General features: G+C 44.3%; 3 protein-coding genes and 1 pseudogene across 18 annotated transcripts; 2 read left to right on the plus strand and 2 right to left on the minus strand.

The window, feature by feature from the left end:
- LOC123076330 (uncharacterized) overlaps positions 1 to 6491 on the plus strand; it is a 77584-nt pseudogene extending 71093 nt beyond the window's left edge.
- LOC123079236 (uncharacterized) lies at positions 2523 to 8945 on the plus strand. Of its 16 annotated transcripts, XM_044501961.1 has the most exons (10): positions 2524 to 3030; positions 3137 to 3338; positions 4293 to 4531; positions 4620 to 5098; positions 5207 to 5306; positions 5614 to 5733; positions 6405 to 6487; positions 6672 to 6745; positions 6823 to 7269; positions 7363 to 8945. In XM_044501961.1, exon 10 carries the CDS (start codon positions 7676 to 7678, stop codon positions 8828 to 8830), a length of 1155 nt encoding a protein of 384 aa, XP_044357896.1. In that variant the 5' UTR covers positions 2524 to 3030; positions 3137 to 3338; positions 4293 to 4531; positions 4620 to 5098; positions 5207 to 5306; positions 5614 to 5733; positions 6405 to 6487; positions 6672 to 6745; positions 6823 to 7269; positions 7363 to 7675; the 3' UTR covers positions 8831 to 8945. The 16 variants fall into 16 exon arrangements, with proteins under 16 accessions (XP_044357899.1, XP_044357900.1, XP_044357896.1 ...); XM_044501964.1 differs by lacking the exon at positions 5614 to 5733 and having other exon boundaries at positions 2523 to 3030; positions 6405 to 6491; XM_044501957.1 differs by lacking the exon at positions 5614 to 5733 and having other exon boundaries at positions 2525 to 3030.
- A 262-nt stretch (positions 8946 to 9207) lies between these two features.
- Positions 9208 to 9850, minus strand: LOC123074777 (uncharacterized). Its single transcript, XM_044497529.1, has 2 exons — positions 9678 to 9850; positions 9208 to 9646 (listed from the first exon to the last, which is right to left on the minus strand). The coding sequence occupies exons 1-2, from the start codon at positions 9766 to 9768 to the stop codon at positions 9486 to 9488; spliced, it is 252 nt and encodes an 83-aa protein (XP_044353464.1). The 5' UTR covers positions 9769 to 9850; the 3' UTR covers positions 9208 to 9485.
- A 1160-nt stretch (positions 9851 to 11010) lies between these two features.
- Positions 11011 to 15244, minus strand: LOC123079238 (heat shock 70 kDa protein, mitochondrial). Its single transcript, XM_044501967.1, has 6 exons — positions 15018 to 15244; positions 13841 to 13914; positions 13680 to 13758; positions 13024 to 13593; positions 12189 to 12809; positions 11011 to 11862 (listed from the first exon to the last, which is right to left on the minus strand). The coding sequence occupies exons 1-6, from the start codon at positions 15078 to 15080 to the stop codon at positions 11218 to 11220; spliced, it is 2052 nt and encodes a 683-aa protein (XP_044357902.1). The 5' UTR covers positions 15081 to 15244; the 3' UTR covers positions 11011 to 11217.
- Between the last annotated feature and the right edge of the window lie 2692 nt (positions 15245 to 17936).

Consider the following 17936-nt stretch of genomic DNA (forward strand, 5'->3'; position numbering starts at 1 on the left):
TCTTCCGGAAGGGGAAAGGGGGAAAGGAGAGGGAGTAGGAGAAGGAAAGGGGGCGCCGCCCCCTTCCCTAATCCAATTAGGCCTCCTCCCTTGTGGGGGCGTGCCAGCCCCTTGTGGGCTGGTTAGCCTCCCTCCTATGGCCCATATCTTTCCCCGGGGGGTTCCGGTAACCCCTCCGGTACTTCGGTATGTACCCGATACACTCCGGAACCCTTCCGGTGTCCGAATACTACCTTTCAATATATCAATCTTTACCTCTCGACCATTTCGATACTCCTCGTCATGTCTGGATCTCATCCCGGACTCCGAACAACCTTCGGTCACCAAAACACATAACTTATATAATACAAACCGTCATCGAACGTTAAGCGTGCGGACCCTACGGGTTGGAGAACTATGTAGACATGACCGAGACACATCTCCAGTCAATAACCAATAGTGGAACCTGGATGCTCATATTGGCTCCTACATATTCTACAAAGATCTTTATCGGTCAAACCGCATAACAACATACGATGTTCCCTTTGTCATCGGTATGTTACTTGCCCGAGATTCGATCGTCGGTATCATCATACGTAGTTCAATCTCGTTACCGGCAAGTATCTTTACTCGTTCTGTAATGCATCATCCCGCAACTAACTCATTAGTCACATTGCTTGCAAGGCTTATAGTGATGTGCATTACCGAGAGGGCCCAGAGATACCTCTTCGATACACGGAGTGACAAATCCTAATCTTGATCTATGCCAACCCAACAAACACCTTCGGAGACACCTGTAGAGCATCTTTATAATCACCCAGTTACGTTGTGACGTTTGATAGGACACGAGGTGTTCCTCCGGTATTCGGGAGTTGCATAATCTCATAGTCAGCGAACATGTATAAGTCATGAAGAAAGCAATACCAATAAAACTAAACGATCATAATGCTAAGCTAACGGATGGGTCTTGTCCATCACATCATTCTCCTAATGATGTGATCCCGTTAATCAAATGACAACACATGTCTATGGTCAGGAAACTTAACCATCTTTGATTATCGAGCTAGTTTAGTAGAGGCATACTAGAGACACTTTGTTTTGTGTATGTATTCACACATGTATCAAGTTTCTGGTTAATACAATTCGAGCATGAATAATAGATACTTATCCTAACATAAGGAAATATAAATAACAACATTATTATTGACTCTAGGGCATATTTCCTTCACTTGGCTCTGGTGGTTGCTTTATTATAAAGCGAGGCGAAAACCTTTTTCGGTATAAAATAAAGCTGATAAGGTTAAATTCTAACTAAGATAGATTTAGTTAATTAAATGATAAGTTGCAATATTCATAGTTACCTTCTCATTTGCAGCATTTGTGCTTGAAAGTATATTATGCATATGGTACAACCAAAACACACCGGTTGCTTTGCTTCGGCTGTTGACAACACTAGAGTTAGATATTTGTTTAGTTTGTATGAAATAGCTTAGAAATCGTAAATCCTATTTGGCTCTAGGGAGAATATGCAACTGCATGCCAAAAATGTATTTTACAAATGTCAAAAAAAGTCGAAATAAATATATGTGTTCATTGTCACACCAAAATGCTACATGTAAATTTTTAGGCGAAAAGCTTAAGCATTTTGGCATGTATAAAAAGACAAGTCGAACGCCAAATGTTACCTCCAAATGTTGCACTTAAATTTTTTTCACTGACGAAGCATTGCTATCCCGTTTCGCATGAAAATTATCAAGCATGCTTGGTACACTAATATGAACATCTACGAAAAAAAATTAGAATCTAAAGTTTTATTTTCTGTTTATTTTGAATTTACTGTTCATCAGGGAGCACATGGTCCCAGAACCAAAACAGCCATCCCGCCCTTAGAAGTATCATATGAAGATTTACAACAAATTTCTTAGTCACCCCACGAGTAGCTAGCGAGCGGCTCAAGAGGTGCGTGCTTGTTTACGCTTTTTTAAATGAATATACACGATTTCATGATACCTGGTATTAACATTGAAATTTGAGATCCAATATATTATGCCACTGGTCCATGTTATGGAATGTGATGACCTATTTCCTCATTTGAGTCAAACATAGTTTTTTGTCTCATTTTCTAGGATAGGGTTTTACTTTGTCGTGTCATTAAAATGAGGATATAACAAAATGATCAATTATTGAGGTCAATTTTGCGCAGAACACATACTTTACGGGTTTTGCGTGTAGCACTAAACCATTGTTTTGCTCTGTTAACAAGATTCCTGGCCGGTGGGTCCCACTGGTAAGTGCGCGAGTGAAAAAAACGTAATACAGCAGAACAGACTAATATTGCTGGTCTAGTGTAAGAATTACTCTTTTTTTAGATTGAGATAGCTCATCATTCATGCGGAATGGCAGTGTAAGAATACAACCCATCAACGGTCGCGCAAGGAGCGCTCTCTCGGCATGTCCACGTAGACGTGATAGGAAACGACACGCGATGTACTGTGTCGATTTACTGTGATGTCGGTCGTCGCGCCCTCCTTCCTTCCCCTCGAAGGCAGTGGCTCGCACATCCATCTCCACGCCTCCTCCTTTCCCCTTTCACACCTCCCCTCATCTCTCCCTCGTCAACACAGCCGCGACTCCGTTCTCCCTTCCTCTTCACCATGGAAAACCACCTCCCAGGCGTCGCCAGCAGGAGAGGAGCCGGCTCCGCTCTCCTACGCACCCACACAAACATCGTCGCCTTGGGTGAGGAGTTCGTGGGAGGAGAAGCCGAGAAGGTCGGGGAGTGGGAGGAGGAGGAGGAGTTAGTTCAGCAGATCAGCAGCGGCAGTGCCGGGAGAGGAAGGGCCATGGCGGCGGCGGCTTTCGGACTACGCGTTGAGCGGTATCTCTCCGTGCCGCCGGGACGGCAAGCCCATGGAGAAGCGCGGTCACCCCGGTACATGGCCGTCTTCCATCTCCATCTGCTGCTCCCCACTCCTGCCGTCCCATGGCCTGCGTCGCCGCTTCTTGGTTGTTCCCACCTGCTGATACTACTCGGATCCCTTGGCTATTCAGGTGATTTGAGTCATCCCTACCTTGTGCATGTTGTGTTTGATAAAATGTCCATGAGCTAATGGGTTGTTGATCCTGTGTTTCTTTTCCTCCTCTCCTTGATTAACAGTTCCTGTCTCCACATCTTTGCAAAGTTTCCTGAATGGACTCAAGAGTTATGACTGTTGAGTTAGTATGTCTGTTGTGCCACCGAAGTTGTTTATACTGATAGGTAATAGCAATAAAATAGTTCATTTGAATGATTTGTTTGCAGCAGGCATCTTTCCATCAAGAGATCCGTGAATAAAAGCGGCCTTTCTGGGATTGTCAAGGTTTGACTTGATTTACCCATTTTTCTCTTATCACTGATTCTTGCGCTACAATTGAAAGAGTGGATTCCTTTTTCTGTTCAAGAACAAAAACAATTCAGAGAAGTTGAGGTTTAGGTGTTTGCTCCCTATTAACATCTTGTTTGTCATTGGGAGTAAAAGAATTTGCAAATATGAATGTCAATAAGTCATGGTATTTCTCTTTTTTTTATATGACAGAAAGTACTTACATTCCTAAAACATGCCTGTTTTTTGCGTGGATCCTAAAACATGCCTTAAATGATCTGATGTTTTGTCTCTCTTTTAGGGTGATGAATTTATATCAAGATGTTAATAGGTTTTAGGTCTTCAGGCGCCTACAGGAATATGGCATAATGCACACTATTTTTTATCTGGCCTGTTTCAACTTCTGCACTATTAGCATATCTTTCGTTGGAAATTCCCAACGAAGCAATCAACCAATGGTTATAATGCATTTCTATTGTTATTGCAGGTATTCACTAATAGAGAGTTGCATCCAAAAATAAAGTAGCTAAAGCTTTTTCGAAAATCAGGGGCCTCCCCCTGGCTCCATTTTTTAATGAAGAAAGAGAAGCCATATGAGTACCACAACAACGAAAGCTAAAACAGACTCTGAACCTAAACTGGGGGTAAAACAGTTCGCTGCACGCCTTATTACAGACCAAAAAACCAGAATCTCAGTGGCTAAAGCTTCGGTTCGCTAAAAAAATTACATGGTTGATTAACAGCAGCTTACCTTAACATGTTCAAAATCTCAGTTCGTGCATTCTATTTCAGTGGTTTTACACTGCCCTTCTCATTTTTTATCTGCTGCTGCATACTTTTGATTCATTTTGGTCTTGCATATTTGTGACACTATCTCTATCTGGCGCCTTTTCCAATAGTACTGCATTTTTTATATTGGTTTTCACTTGCTGACATTTCCTACTATTTCAGGCGGTGTTCAAACCTGGTGGTAAAGACCTACAAAAAGTTTGAGGTGGAAATTTACGTCCTTGCCAAGGATGAAGGTGGTCGCCACACTGCCTTCTTCTCAAATTACAACCCATAGTTCTACTTCAGGACAGCTGACATATGTGGGAAAATTGAGTTTCCTCCGGACGTGAAGATTGTTATGCCTGGTGACAACGTAACTTCAATCTTTGAGTTGATGTTGCATGTTCCACTAGAACCAGGTATGCCTACATTGCTTCAAACGTTTGTCATCTGAATCGCTTTATAGTAGCAGAGAAGAACTTCATGTGACTGTCATGTGCTCTGCAGGGCTAAGATTTGTGCTGAGGGAAGGAGGGAGGACCGTCGGCTCCGGAGTCATTGCCGAAGTCATGAGCTAATAACAAATGTTCCAGACCTTTCTCTTTTTACTTCTCAGTTAATTCTATGATTTTTTTTCTAAGGATTACAATGCTGCAAATCAAATGTCCACCGTAGGAAAAACAAATTAAGGTTCTAAATCCTACAATTTTTTAAAATAAAATTTCTACGAATCAAAGGAGCCGGTAGAGTAGAAGCATGCAACACACTAGCTACTTTTGCGTTTGAAGTATGAGTACGGACAGAAGCATCCCTCCGACTTATTAGTGCATCTCCAACGCCTTGCCGTAAAACGTCCAGGCCGACTTGTTCGGACGCACTTTGCCATCCAATGCGGACCATATTTCGTCCGTTTTCCCACAAACTGGAAGCAAACCTGGGAGACTGTGTGGGAGTCTAGATCCCATTGAATCAATATTTAAGTAGCAGTAAGTAATGACTACAAACACTCCATGCATCTACAGATCGCTTGCGTCTCTCGCTCTGAATCTAATCTTCAGATTTCTGTTGTCCACCACAAAATAACTTGATTAAAGATACTATGGGATCTTGGAGACCTCAGATGTAGGTGAGGATGAGGTGCCAGATATGAAATTATGAAGGATGAGACATGTCTGATGAAGAAGGCTTGGCTAGGTATATTAGAACAATCCATGTTTTATTCTTGGCACTATACAAGTGCATCTCCTCTTTTACTGTAATAGCATGATGCGCTAATTTTCTTACGAGTCTGATAAATATGTATAATTATATGATTATTGAAGCCCACATATATTTTTAAGCAATGCAGTATGTGGTATTGCTTTTCATTTCTTTTAGACAATAGTAAAAAGAAAATCTGGTCCAAAAGTATGTGGTATACAGTTTTAAAAAATGGTCTGGTGGTCAGGAGTCATGTATGATATAGTTATCATTTGGATGCTTAAAGCTGGTCATTTTGTAGGAATATGCCTGGGTTTTTGTCAAATGCAAGCCGCACTTCATATTTTTTTCAAATGGATTTTCTTACCAAATAATTGTCTCTTACGTGGATATACTTTGTGTTAAACCCAAGAAATAAAAGGTGAATTATCCATGATTATGATCTGGTATTACTTTGAACATTTTGTGTGTCATGGTATCCTAAAATACGGTCTGCTTTTTAGAGTTTATTCCCATTTACTTGTGTTCTTCCAAAATAATAGTATATTAGTTGTTTATTAGACTTCCTTCTGGTTGTTGAAATTTAAATGTTTGTCGTGGAATAGGAAATTTGAGTACAGTAGCCGTTAGCCTGAAAATAATATAGTGAGCCATAGAGAAGATTGTTGCTCTAATTGACTGGTATTTATCGCGCTGATCTCTTTCTCTCGCACCTACAATTGTAAAAATGCCCCTGCTGAATATCTTGAACGGTCCTAGAACCTTCTCACTTACAGGTCTAGTGATCCTTGCGAACTTCTTTCCAACATTGAAGCACAAATTGCAAAAGCAAACGATGAATCCATAACAAAGAAAGATATCATGAAGAGAGTAGACAAATGGCTATCGGCCTGTGATGAAGAGACTTGGCTTGAGGAATATAATCAATCCTGTTTTTTTCAATGAAAATATGCTAGCACATGGTCCATCAGTTTAATATGATTTCCCCCTTTTTCTTCTCTATGTTGGCATGCTTGTACTGATATTCAATTTGGCTGCCAAGCTATGATTTAGGTAATGTCCTCTTTAATGTTTGCATATGCCCTACTGCAGGATGATAAGAGGTACAGGCAGGGGTGCCCATTTGAATCTCAAGCATGCAGAGAAAGCAGGGGTACTTGTTCAAAAGATTCCAAGTGAGTGAGTCTTCGTTTCTTCATTTGGACACTGTAGTGATTTCCGTATAACTGTGCTCCATCATTCATAAGCGCAATCTACTTCCTATTTTGTCAAAAAGATCCACTGTGATCTTCGTTTCTTCGGTTGGTCACTCAGTCGCTCATTTGGTATGTAATATGATCAGAAGCTACATTTGTGCAGCTATGATTGACAACTTGATAGACAAGACATTTGCCTGGGAGGATGAAAGCAATACACCATTTCTTTATGACGTGGTAAGTCACTGAGCTAGCTCACCATGATTATCAGAATCAAGCACACTAGATCTGATGCATTGAATTTTCATGCGAAGGTTCACATGGTTGCCATTTTGGAAGAGCAAAAACTCAGGAGAGTACAGAAAGAGGAAGATAAGCGACAATACCGGATATAAATTCCACATCCTCTGCACTACACTCACAACAGAAGTCATCAGTCTTGTTCACTGACTCTTAACAGAGGACCAGAAGAACCTGTACAATCTATTGCGTAAAGAGAATGAGATGATATTTGGGTCCAAGTCTGTTCCGAGGAAGATAAGCAGTTTTAACAGGAGAACGAGGCTGGTTTCATGACTCCGATGCCCACACCCGAGCTTTTGACTCCACGCTCGTACTCTGGACGGTACAACAATTACTTCAAGGAGAACCGGCGGATGACGGTGGCACCACTCAACTTCTCGGTGGCTTCCAAGGATGACATGTTATCCTTTGCCTCCATGAGCGGCTCGGAGCCTGATTCTCCATTGGTTTTGCACTGAGTATGATATTGCCCAACATTTTGTCATCCTCTGGTTCTTTTGTCAACGTATTTTTCTGATTTTCTGCAAAAAAAATATTTTTATGTTATTCAGGCATAAGACAGCGATGGGGTGGCGGGCCGCACCTGTGCCCATGTTGTCACTGACAATCCACTTGGTCGTCGCCGACTAGGGTTGCCGTGCGGGAACTACGTGTTGACCACGGCGTGCCCGTATGATGCTCTACTTTTGAAACCTGCCATCAGTTCCTTTTGATTTACTATTGTCTTTTGTTATCACTGATCTTAGTGTCCATACTGTCACTGTTAGTATCTATGTTGTCACTCATTATACTGCTCCTGTTTATACTGCTCCAGTCAGCAACTTGCACCTGTGACTATTTTCATATTACTATCTTGTTGCTCTCATGCAAATACGATATGCAACACTAACAAAGCTTGTATCCAGAAGACTAACCCAAAGAATAAAAAAGACAGTGGAAGGGGCGCATCCCACCTGGTACCGCCCCAACTTCCTCTCGGGCGGTGCACCAAGGGTGCACCTCAATGGTGGTGGAGCTCCCGGTGATTCAATGGATGACTATGGACGCATGGCCGAGTCCACCACCATTGAGTGTATGTACAAGTTCTGCAGGGCAGTGGTGGCAATGTTTGGACCTCAATACTTGCGATCACCCAATGCCGGTGATTCAATGGATGACTATGGACGCATGGCCGAGTCCACCACCATTGAGTGTATGTACAAGTTCTGCAGGGCAGTGGTGGCAATGTTTGGACCTCAATACTTGCGATCACCCAATGCTGAAGACACTGCTCGGATCCTAGCACAGAATGCAGCAAGAGGATTTCCTGGTATGCTTGGAAGCATCGACTGCATGCATTGGAAATGTAAAAACTGTCAATTTGCTTGGCAGGGGATGTACAAAGGCGCCAAAGGCGGTTGTAGTGTCGTACTTGAGGCAGTGGCCACACACGACCTCTGGATTTGGCACTCCTTTGGTATGCCAGGAACTCACAATGATATCAACGTACTGCAGTGCTTCCCTGTCTTTGCCAAGCTTGTTGAAGGTCATGCTCCTCCTGTGAACTTCGAGGTCAATGGGCGCCACTACAACAAGGGATACTACCTGGCAGATGGCATCTATCCGAGATGGTCCACGGTGAAGACAATCTCAAACACTGTGCCAGGAGGCAAGAACTCCTACTTTGCCAAGTGTCAGGAGGCTTGCAGGAAGGATATCGAGCAGGCATTTGGTGTGCTTCAATCTCGATTTGTTGTTGTCCGGTACCCCGCTCAGACCTGGTTGAAAGATCAAATGTGGGAGGTCATGACTTGCTGTGTCATCTTGCACAACATGATCATTGAGAGCGAGCAGAAAGAGTCAGTGTTTGACACTGAGCCATATTACAGGCAGGGTCCTCTTGCCCAAGTTGATCACCAGCTACCGGCAACCTGGACTGTCTTCCTCAATATGTGTCAGAAGATCCAAGACCCACAGGTGTATCAACAACTGCAGCAAGATGTGGTGGAGCACCTATGGAAGCTCAAGGGCAACGCCTAGCTCAACGTGTGATGAAATATGAGTTTTTATTATTTGTTGAACTATTTAATTTATATTGATTTTCTGTGATGAACTATGTGATTAAAAATAGCTTATGTTGAATTTGTGCCAAGTACGTCGAATATGGGCCAATTTGCGCCGAGCAGGCTGAAAGTGGGCCAATTTGCGGCGAAAGTGGGCCGAAATCGGTGCGTGGGGGGCGGCTGGGAACCCGAGCCCCCTCACGCCGAATTTTTCACCGGCACGCCCCCAGGCGGCGCTATTTCTAGCCCCTGAGGGGCCGAACGGCTGGAGATGCTCTCAGTGTTGTATTGGCATATGGTGTGTTAACCAGGAATTAAAGTTTATTACAAATGAAACAAAAACTCAAGTACCATAATCACAACTGAGAGCAGACTCCGTTTCAAAAAAAACTGAGAGCAGACACTTTTTTTAGAATCAAATAATCCATCCACCAAATTCAATTCAATGTACATATCTACAGATACAGATCCCACCTAGCTAATCTCACTTTATGGGAGTTCAAATATGATTCTCAAATCTCAACCGCAATAAGAATCCATGACAACTCAGAACAGAGGAACTGTCCATACGTTCAGAACTAAGCAACCGCTCTCCAAGCAATTCAATCCTCGCGGTTAGCAGAGCGGCGCGACTACCACGACGACAGCAGCGAAGGCGAGGAGGGTTCGTCGGTGCCGACGGGCACGTCGGAGAACGGCGCCAGCACGCGCCTCACGCTCATGGACCGCATGGACCGGAAGCTCAGGGACCTGAGCTTCTTATCTTTGGAGAAGACGTCAGACGAGCTTCTTATCTTTGGAGAAGACGTCAGACGAGTTGGTGAGGATCAGGTACACCAGACCCTGGACGAGCAGGAACACGGCCACCTTGGCCAGCGCGCCGCGGAGCTCCGTCGTGATGAAGGTCCCCTCCATGGCCACCGGCGGCGATATGTCAACAAACGAGGGGTGTCAGGGTGTGTGTGTGTGTGTGTGACTCGTGAGGTATCAGCTCGTTTGTGCTATCGGCGGTAGTGTCTGCCTTACTCTTCCAGTCTGGGTTTATATAGAGCTGTGGCCTGTGGGTTTGGCTCGTGCGGTTGGGAGCTGTGATTATTTTTACCTGGTCGTGTACGCAAGTGGTGAAGTGGTGTGGGTTTGGTGGGCATCTTCGTCTCTGATTGGCTGTGCTGCTTTGCCGGGAAGGAGCTGCGGCTGTGGAAGAAGTCGTTGGTCTTCACGTTTTCCACTTGTGCTAGTTATTTGGACCTCATTGTGGTGACGTTGTGTGCCATCGTTGGATCGGTTTGACTTGCATGTATCGTGTACGAGGGTTGACCATGGAGTTGCTCTTGCTCATGCCTGTCTCCTGGAGCATTTGGATCTGCAGAAATGACTTCATCTTTAAGGATAGAACTCCCTAGCCTCTTCAGGCCCAGAAAGATTTTCAAGGACGAAATGGCATTGTTACTGCATATATAGAGCTAATAGAGCTAGCTATTCGAAAAAAAAAACAGAGCTAGCTACGTTAGCCTTGGGTTTATGTAATAAGTATGCTAGTCTAACTTAGGTAACTCTTCTGGTAACTACCAGTGCATATTTTAGTTATTTAGTACTCCCTCCGTCCCAAAATGTAAGACGTAGTGTCAAAAAACGTCTTACATTTTGGGAGGGAGAGGGTAGTATGATTTTCAGTAGGTAAATCACCTACTTGGACGGCTCGGTCTGTTGGTCAAGTTCCCATTTCAATATAGTGAAGGGTCCGGTGAGCAGGAATTATAATTGCCCAGCAGCTACACATGTGCAACCAATATCGCTATCCTTGAAGCAATGACCTTCAATAAATGAACGTGATTGAACATGTTCGTTAGTTTGGGTGCAAAGAATGGCTAGCAGTTAATCTGTACGCGCTTTGAAACCCTCCGCGGCAACATGATTCTGCAAGTGGTAGTATTGTTTTCTTTCTAGAGTTTTGACTGCACCAATCCATGCATCTCAGCAATTAACTAGTCGTGAGAACCTTCCGGTCTTGTTCGGTTAATCCTCCTAGCCAGGTCAACAAACCGATGTCAGGTGCATAGCCATCTTACTCAGCTTCCGGTGCTTCCACATGTCAGGTGTGAACAAATAATACCGATGAGCATAATCACATAATACCAACGCATCACTCCAAGCAGAGAACCACAACATCAACGTAACTCAAAGCGAAGAACACGCTAGTTCAACCAAGTCATACAATACGGCAGTACCGTGCGCGCTAAGAGCATTTAGCATGTTTCACATGCCTCAGTGGAGCAAAATTTTATTACAGCCAACAAGATCCCTAGTGTTCCTCAAGACTAGCTAATAACTGTATTAGAAGAAGCTTGGGATGCCGGGGCAGCTTCACTTCTTCACCTCCTCGTACTCGGCCTCTGGGGCCTGGTCACCTCCGCCCTGCGACCCTCCTTCCTGGGAACCGCCAGCCGCGCCGCCTCCAGCCGCTCCACCACCGGACATGTGCTCCCCGATCTTTGAGACCGCCTTGTTGGCCGCTTCCATCTTGCTCTTTATCTTCTCAATGTCGTCAGAGGCCATCTCCGTGCGGAGATCAGCAACCGCCGTCTCGATCTCGGTGGCGACCTCCGCGGGGATCTTGTCCCTGTACTCTCCCAGGCTCTTCTCGATGCTGTAAATGGTGGTGTCTGCGGTGTTTCTGATGTCAATGAGGGCCTTGCGCTCCTGGTCCTTCTGTGAGTGCAACTCAGCCTCCCGCACCATCTTCTCGATCTCCGACTCAGAAAGCCCACCGGACGATCGGATGGTGATCTGCTGCTCCTTTGCGGTGGCCTTGTCCTTTGCAGAGACCGTCACGATTCCATTGGCATCAATATCAAACGTGACCTCAATCTGTGGCAGTCCTCTTGGCGCTGGTGGGATGCCCACAAGATCAAACTCGCCAAGAAGTTTGTTGTCTGTTGCCATCTCACGCTCACCTTGCAGGACACGGATACCCACTTGAGTCTGGTTGTCAGCAGCAGTTGAGAACACCTGCAGAGAACACAGCCAGAATAGGAGGAGCCCCAGAGAAGAATCAGACATGAACAGGTAAATCAAATTCCAAAGAAAACTTCACTAAAAGAAGACATTTCAAGGATCTAGTGTAGATGGAAATTAACACTATAATGAACACGTAGGTACCACGAAACCATGCAATGCGCAATACCAGACTCTTCACAGGAAGCCACCATAAAGACTTCCAAAGAAGATAAAGTGCCCAAACAGAGCTACGCAATCCCAATGATAAAATTGTTGGATGCACTGGAAAAAACATTAAAGGCACGAAAGTGTTCCACAATAAAGCCATATTCACTGACCTGGCTTTTCTTTGTGGGGATTGTAGTGTTCCTGGTTATCAGTCTGGTGAAGATACCACCAAGAGTCTCAATACCAAGTGAAAGGGGGGTTACGTCAAGGAGAAGAAGCTCTTTGACATCTCCACGGAGAATGCCACCCTGAAGAGCCGCACCCATGGCAACAGCTTCATCTGGGTTGACTCCTTTGCTTGGGGCCTTGCCGAAGATTTCTGAAACCACTTCCTGCACTTTGGGAACCCTTGTCATACCACCAACAAGAAGAACCTCATCAACTTCCTTTGTGGTTATACCAGCATCCTTCAAACAATTCTTGCATGGGTCTCTAGTCCTTGCAATGAGACCATTCACCAAACTTTCGAACTTTGATCTTGTCAATGTTATATTCAAATGTTTTGCTCCAGCAGCATCAGCCGTGATAAAAGGAAGGTTGATCTCAGTCTGTGCAGTTGATGAGAGTTCAATTTTTGCCTTCTCAGCTGCTTCACGCAACCTTTGCAGAGCTAGTCTGTCTTTTGACAGATCAATATTATCAGATCTTTTGTATTCACTGACTAGGTACTCCAAGAGAGTATTATCAAAGTCTTCTCCACCCAGAAAAGTATCACCGTTTGTTGCTTTCACCTGACAGCAACATAAGCAACACATCAGGGAAAAGCATGAAATATATTATCTGACATTTCTAGCTATTGAAACTTGCTACTCCTACGATCCATATTACTTGTCGCTGAAATGGATGTATCTAGACGTATTTCACTGCTAGATACATCTGCCTGAGCGACAATTAATATGGATCGGAGGGGGTAATAAAAGGTAGTACAGAGTTATGGATACCAACCTCAAAAACTCCATTGGAGATCTCAAGGATGGAGACATCAAAGGTACCACCTCCAAGGTCAAATACAGCTATCAAACCCTCCTTGTTGTTTGTTCCATAAGACAGAGCAGCAGCAGTTGGTTCGTTGATGATCCTTTGGACATCAAGTCCAGCAATTCGACCAGCATCCTTGGTTGCCTGCCGCTGGGCATCATTGAAGTAAGCTGGAACTGTGATCACAGCCTTCGAAATAGACTTGCCAAGGTAAGATTCAGCGGTCTCCTTCATCTTGGTCAATACAAATGCACCAATCTGGCTCGGTGAGTACTGCTTGCCATCTGTTGTTTCAACCCAAGCATCACCATTTGGAGCCTTCACAATTTTATATGGTACCATTTTCATCTCTTTCTGCGTCTGTGGGTCATCAAAGCGACGCCCTATCATACGCTTTGTACCAAAGAAGGTGTTCTGTGGATTGGTAATTGCTTGACGTTTGGCTGGAGTTCCAACAAGCCGCTCGCCCTTCTGACTAAAGGCAACAACTGATGGTGTCGTCCTAGTGCCTTCTGAATTCTCTATCACTTTTGCATTCTGCAGTATGTTACTCGTTTATTAAATACATTTAAGTAATGAGCTGAAAAGATAGCATTGCAGAAAGAATATAGAAGGTCAGTCACCTTTCCCTCCATAACAGAAACACATGAATTTGTTGTTCCCAAATCAATCCCAATAACCTCATTTCCAAGTGGTTTTGCACTGTAAAGAGAGAACATGGAGAAGTTAGATGCATGCTGCAAACATCTCCATCAGATTGTGTAAACAAGGACGAGGTTATTACCTGAAAGTTCTTGCAAGACTTCCCCATCTTGAACCAATGTTTGCACTGAATGTTGATTGGATAACGTTCGTCAACTGAAACACAAGTTTAATGGTCAGTCAGACAGTAAAATGGAACAAGAAATATGTTGCTTTACAACTTAATATATAAAGCTGAACTATTAAGAATGTTAAGATTTATGTTGGCAGATCTATGCAGAAATCCAAACCTGCATAAGATTAACACAGATTATAAAAGAAAATCTAGAAAAGGGACCAAAGACACAGAGAATGAGAGCTCCTGACTTGCATGAGAATTGAGAATGTAACAGAACAAGGCAGGTTTCAGAATTGGGTAACTAGGGCAGTATATCATTATATAACTCGTATAATTGTGTTATTTCAAGCTCAGATGATGATTTAGGGAGATTTTCATGTGATCATCAAGAGATGCATTGGCTGATGCCTTGCAGAGATAGGATGTCACACCCACTGTGTTGGACAATGTGGAATAAGCTATTGTGAAGGAAACATGCAGAACATTCGCAGAAGGATGGAGTTCAAACTTATTTCCTGATTTAATGCTATCACAACCATGTCAATTTCTACGATGAACTGCTGCAACCTTGATCTGCACATGCTGTAGTGCTAGCTAAACAGCATATGTAGCACAGATCCACTTATATCGACAAAAACAACGTAACCGATCTGCCTACAGCACGTTTTCCTTGTTACAAAGCCCTGTGCAAAAACAAAGCAACACAATAACACGGCCAATGCTAAGCCAAATCGCCAGCCAGCCCAATACATATATAAATCCATAAAGACAAAGTTCCCGAATATCACTATACCGTAGGACCAATATTATTCCAATCGAAGTGGGAAATTCGAACATGGTCAAGCAGCAGCGGTGGGAATTCCGACTATCTCGGCTCGGTTTGAAGATATTTAATTGTTTCCTTTTTCTCGAATTAACCTGCCAGCATCTGGGAACCGGAATATTAGGTTGGGTTTTCCGGTCAGACGGAGGTAAATCTGAAGCGGCGCGGAGAGGCGCCATGGACGGAGGCCCGACTCGTAGAGGCCTAGGGTACTGGGGTCGGAGGGAGCCGTGGGCGACATGGCCGGAGAGGGAGCTGCGCGACATGGCCGGAGCACAGAAGGTAGGACGAGACTCATGGAGGAGGTGGCAAACTAACCGGTGAGTGGTGGCCGAAGCACCGGTCCGCCGTGGAGCGGAGCGCCATCGCCGATCGCCGCATCCCGGACTGCCTCCTTGTTCCTCAGCTCCTGGCGGCTAGGGTTGGGGATGGGAAGCGGCCGCGTGTATTCTGGGGTTCTGAGAGCACGGGAGTCTAATTATTGAAGAGGAGCAAATGGGCGACATGGGCCTTCATTGCCGGATCTTTGGAAAGTTGGACTAGCAAACTTCCCAATTATTCCGGTCACTTCAGTTAACCTGGCCCAAGAATGAGTAGACACTTTTTTTTTACTTCCCTCAAAAACAGTTTTTCCATATACTATTAGAGGAGACAAAAGATATATTTTTTAAAGGGAAATTGTAACTTCCAAACGTTCGGGCTTCACCTCCTCGTCGCTCGCTTTTATTTTTTTTTTAAAAGTATGCTGCTGTTGGATTCGAACCTTGCAACTATTGAGTGCGCTATCCTCAAGCTAAGGGCATCTACAGTGGGGGCGCTTAGCCCAGCGCCAGGGATTAATTCCTTGTCGATTTGGTCAAATCCCGTCTGATCCCGGAATTTTGGTTGGCATCGATGCCCAGCTAGGCACCGGGCGCCTCGTCCGTTTTCTTCTCATGCAACAGGCCCTACAGATATTCTTTACGTGGAAAATTAATTCTGTTAGCGCTCAAACAATCTCTTCTGCGTTGGAGGAGCGGACTCCTGCATGGGCGCCACTTCCTTGGTTTTTTATTTTTATTTTCTAAGCGGCCAAATAAGCGCCTCTCCATTGGAGATGCCCTAACCACCCCAGCTAACTCTGTTATGTGATTACGTTCGATCTGATTTGACATTCTTCTCTCCGTTTTCCTCGTGTACTTTAATTAAAGTGCAAAAACTATTGTGACGAGCAGGAAACGAATTCTGTACCTCTTAGGACTTAATTCTGTTTCCCATTTTTTCGCACTTACGTACGGTTTTTACCCGAACCTAGTGAATCGGTGAACCAACAACGCTCGTCCATTCACCCCTTTGAATTTTAGAAGTTATTTGGCAAATATGTTGATTTTTAGGAGCTCTGTTGAACATCTTGCTTTGAGTTGCTATTTAATTCCATTGGCTGCTCTCTCGGTTGAGATAATGACGGAGCTGTCACTCCGTTACATGGGCCCGTCGCCGCCATCGCCGGCGCGCGTGAAGGAGGAGCCGCTGTCCCTGCGCAGGCCACCGCGTGAAGCACGAGCCCGTGTCCCCGCTCCGGCATGTGAAGGAGGAGCCGGCCTCGCCGTGTCACAACCCCGGCGTCCAGATCAGACGGCACATGAAGGTGGAGCCGGCCTCACTCCGGCACCATCGCGACATCTAGATTGGATGTCGGGTCAAGGAGCAGTTGGTGTCCCCGCCACGCAGCCGATACGGCCGCATGCACGCATCGCAGTCATTATCGCACCGCCACCGTTTCACCGTCAAGGAGGAGTTGTCGCTCGCGATCAAGAAGGTGCGAGGCCGCTCCCTCCACTACCTCGGAGGAGGCGGGGGGTGGTTGATGAAATATGCTCCTGGTAACTTTCTTGTGAATAGCATGGTAACTTACACATCACAAACCTGATAACTTTTGTACACCGGTCCTGATTACTTTGGCCCGGGGGGTGGTTGATGAAATATCCCCTGGCAACTTTTATGTGAATAGCATGGTAACTCACACATTTGAGACCTGATAACTTATGTACCTCGGTCTTGATAACTTTCGCATGGGGGGGAGGGGTTGATGAAATACCCCTAGGTAACTTTTGCGTGAATAGCATGGTAACTCAAACATCGTAGACCTGATAACCTATGTGCCTCGGTATTGATAACTTTGGCGAGCGGGTGAAAAAATGTACCCATGGTAACTTTAATGTTAATAGCACGGTAACTCACTCATCGCAGACCTGATAATTAATGTACCCCAGTCCTGGTAACTTTTTCTCCAGTGGGGAAATATTATCCTGGTAACTTTTATGTGAATAGCATGGTAACTCACACATCGCACACCTGATATCTTATGTTCCTCGGTCCTGATAATTTTGGCATGGGGGGAAGGGGTTGATGAAATATCCACCGATAACTTTTTTGTGTGAATCACTTAGTAACTCAACATCGAAGACCTGATAACTTATGTGTCTCGGTCTTGATAACTTTGGCAAGGAGGTTGTTTAAAAACATACCCTCAATAATTTTCATGTAAATAGTTTGGTACTATATGCATCGTATACGTGATAACTCACATACAAACACCGCGGTAACTTTTACCCAAGCTGATAAGAAGGTTAGAGAAACCAGGTTTATGCCCCGGTAATATATGTGTAAAGAAAATGATAACATATGTACCACATGTGTGATAACTTACATAGCCGAAAAGTGGTAACTTTTGATCAGAAAAAAAGTCGCCGGAACATATCAACATCTGATTTAGTTTTGAAGCTCTTGTCGTGACGGATTTTCTTTGTGAAAACGGTTTTTGATCAAACCGACGATTTGAGCTACAAAACTGAAGTTTTGAAATAGGGGAAAATCTAGGATGGCATCAACTATTCTGTCCTCTAGTTCATTTGCACGTGGGGGAAGGTTGGTTGACCATTTTATGCCCCGGTAATTTCTGTATAAACAGGATGGTAACTTATGTATCATAGACGTGGCAACTTACTTAGCCTGGACGTGATAAGTTTTGATCTAAAAAAAGTCGTCAGAATGTAGCAACATCGGATCTAGTTTCGAAGGTCTCATTGCGGTAATTTTTTTATGTGAAAACAATTTTTTAATCGGAGCGACGGTTGGAGCTACAAAACATTTTAAAGTTTTGAATTAGGGGGGAATTTAGGATGACATCATCTATTTTGTCCTCTAGTTCATTTACATGTGGCGAGAAGGTTGGTTGGCCTTTTTTATGGCCCGCTA

This window comes from Triticum aestivum, chromosome 3D (genome assembly GCF_018294505.1).
Source record: "Triticum aestivum cultivar Chinese Spring chromosome 3D, IWGSC CS RefSeq v2.1, whole genome shotgun sequence".
In the NCBI taxonomy this organism is placed as follows: domain Eukaryota; kingdom Viridiplantae; phylum Streptophyta; class Magnoliopsida; order Poales; family Poaceae; genus Triticum; species Triticum aestivum.

What these genes read in the sequence shown, in the direction of transcription:
- LOC123079236 (XM_044501964.1), top strand. Translation starts at nt 7,676, where the DNA reads ATGCAAATACGATATGCAACACTAACAAAGCTTGTATCCAGAAGACTA.
- LOC123074777 (XM_044497529.1), bottom strand. Translation starts at nt 9,768, where the DNA reads ATGGAGGGGACCTTCATCACGACGGAGCTCCGCGGCGCGCTGGCCAAG. An exon ending in GGGTCTGGTGTACCTGATCC is followed by an intron (nt 9,647 to 9,677) that starts TCACCAACTCGT and finishes CTTCTCCAAAGA; the next exon opens with TAAGAAGCTCGTCTGACGTC.
- LOC123079238 (XM_044501967.1), bottom strand. Translation starts at nt 15,080, where the DNA reads ATGCGGCGATCGGCGATGGCGCTCCGCTCCACGGCGGACCGGTGCTTC. An exon ending in GCTTCGGCCACCACTCACCG is followed by an intron (nt 13,915 to 15,017) that starts GTTAGTTTGCCA and finishes CTTGTGTTTCAG; the next exon opens with TTGACGAACGTTATCCAATC. An exon ending in AGTCTTGCAAGAACTTTCAG is followed by an intron (nt 13,759 to 13,840) that starts GTAATAACCTCG and finishes CTCTCTTTACAG; the next exon opens with TGCAAAACCACTTGGAAATG.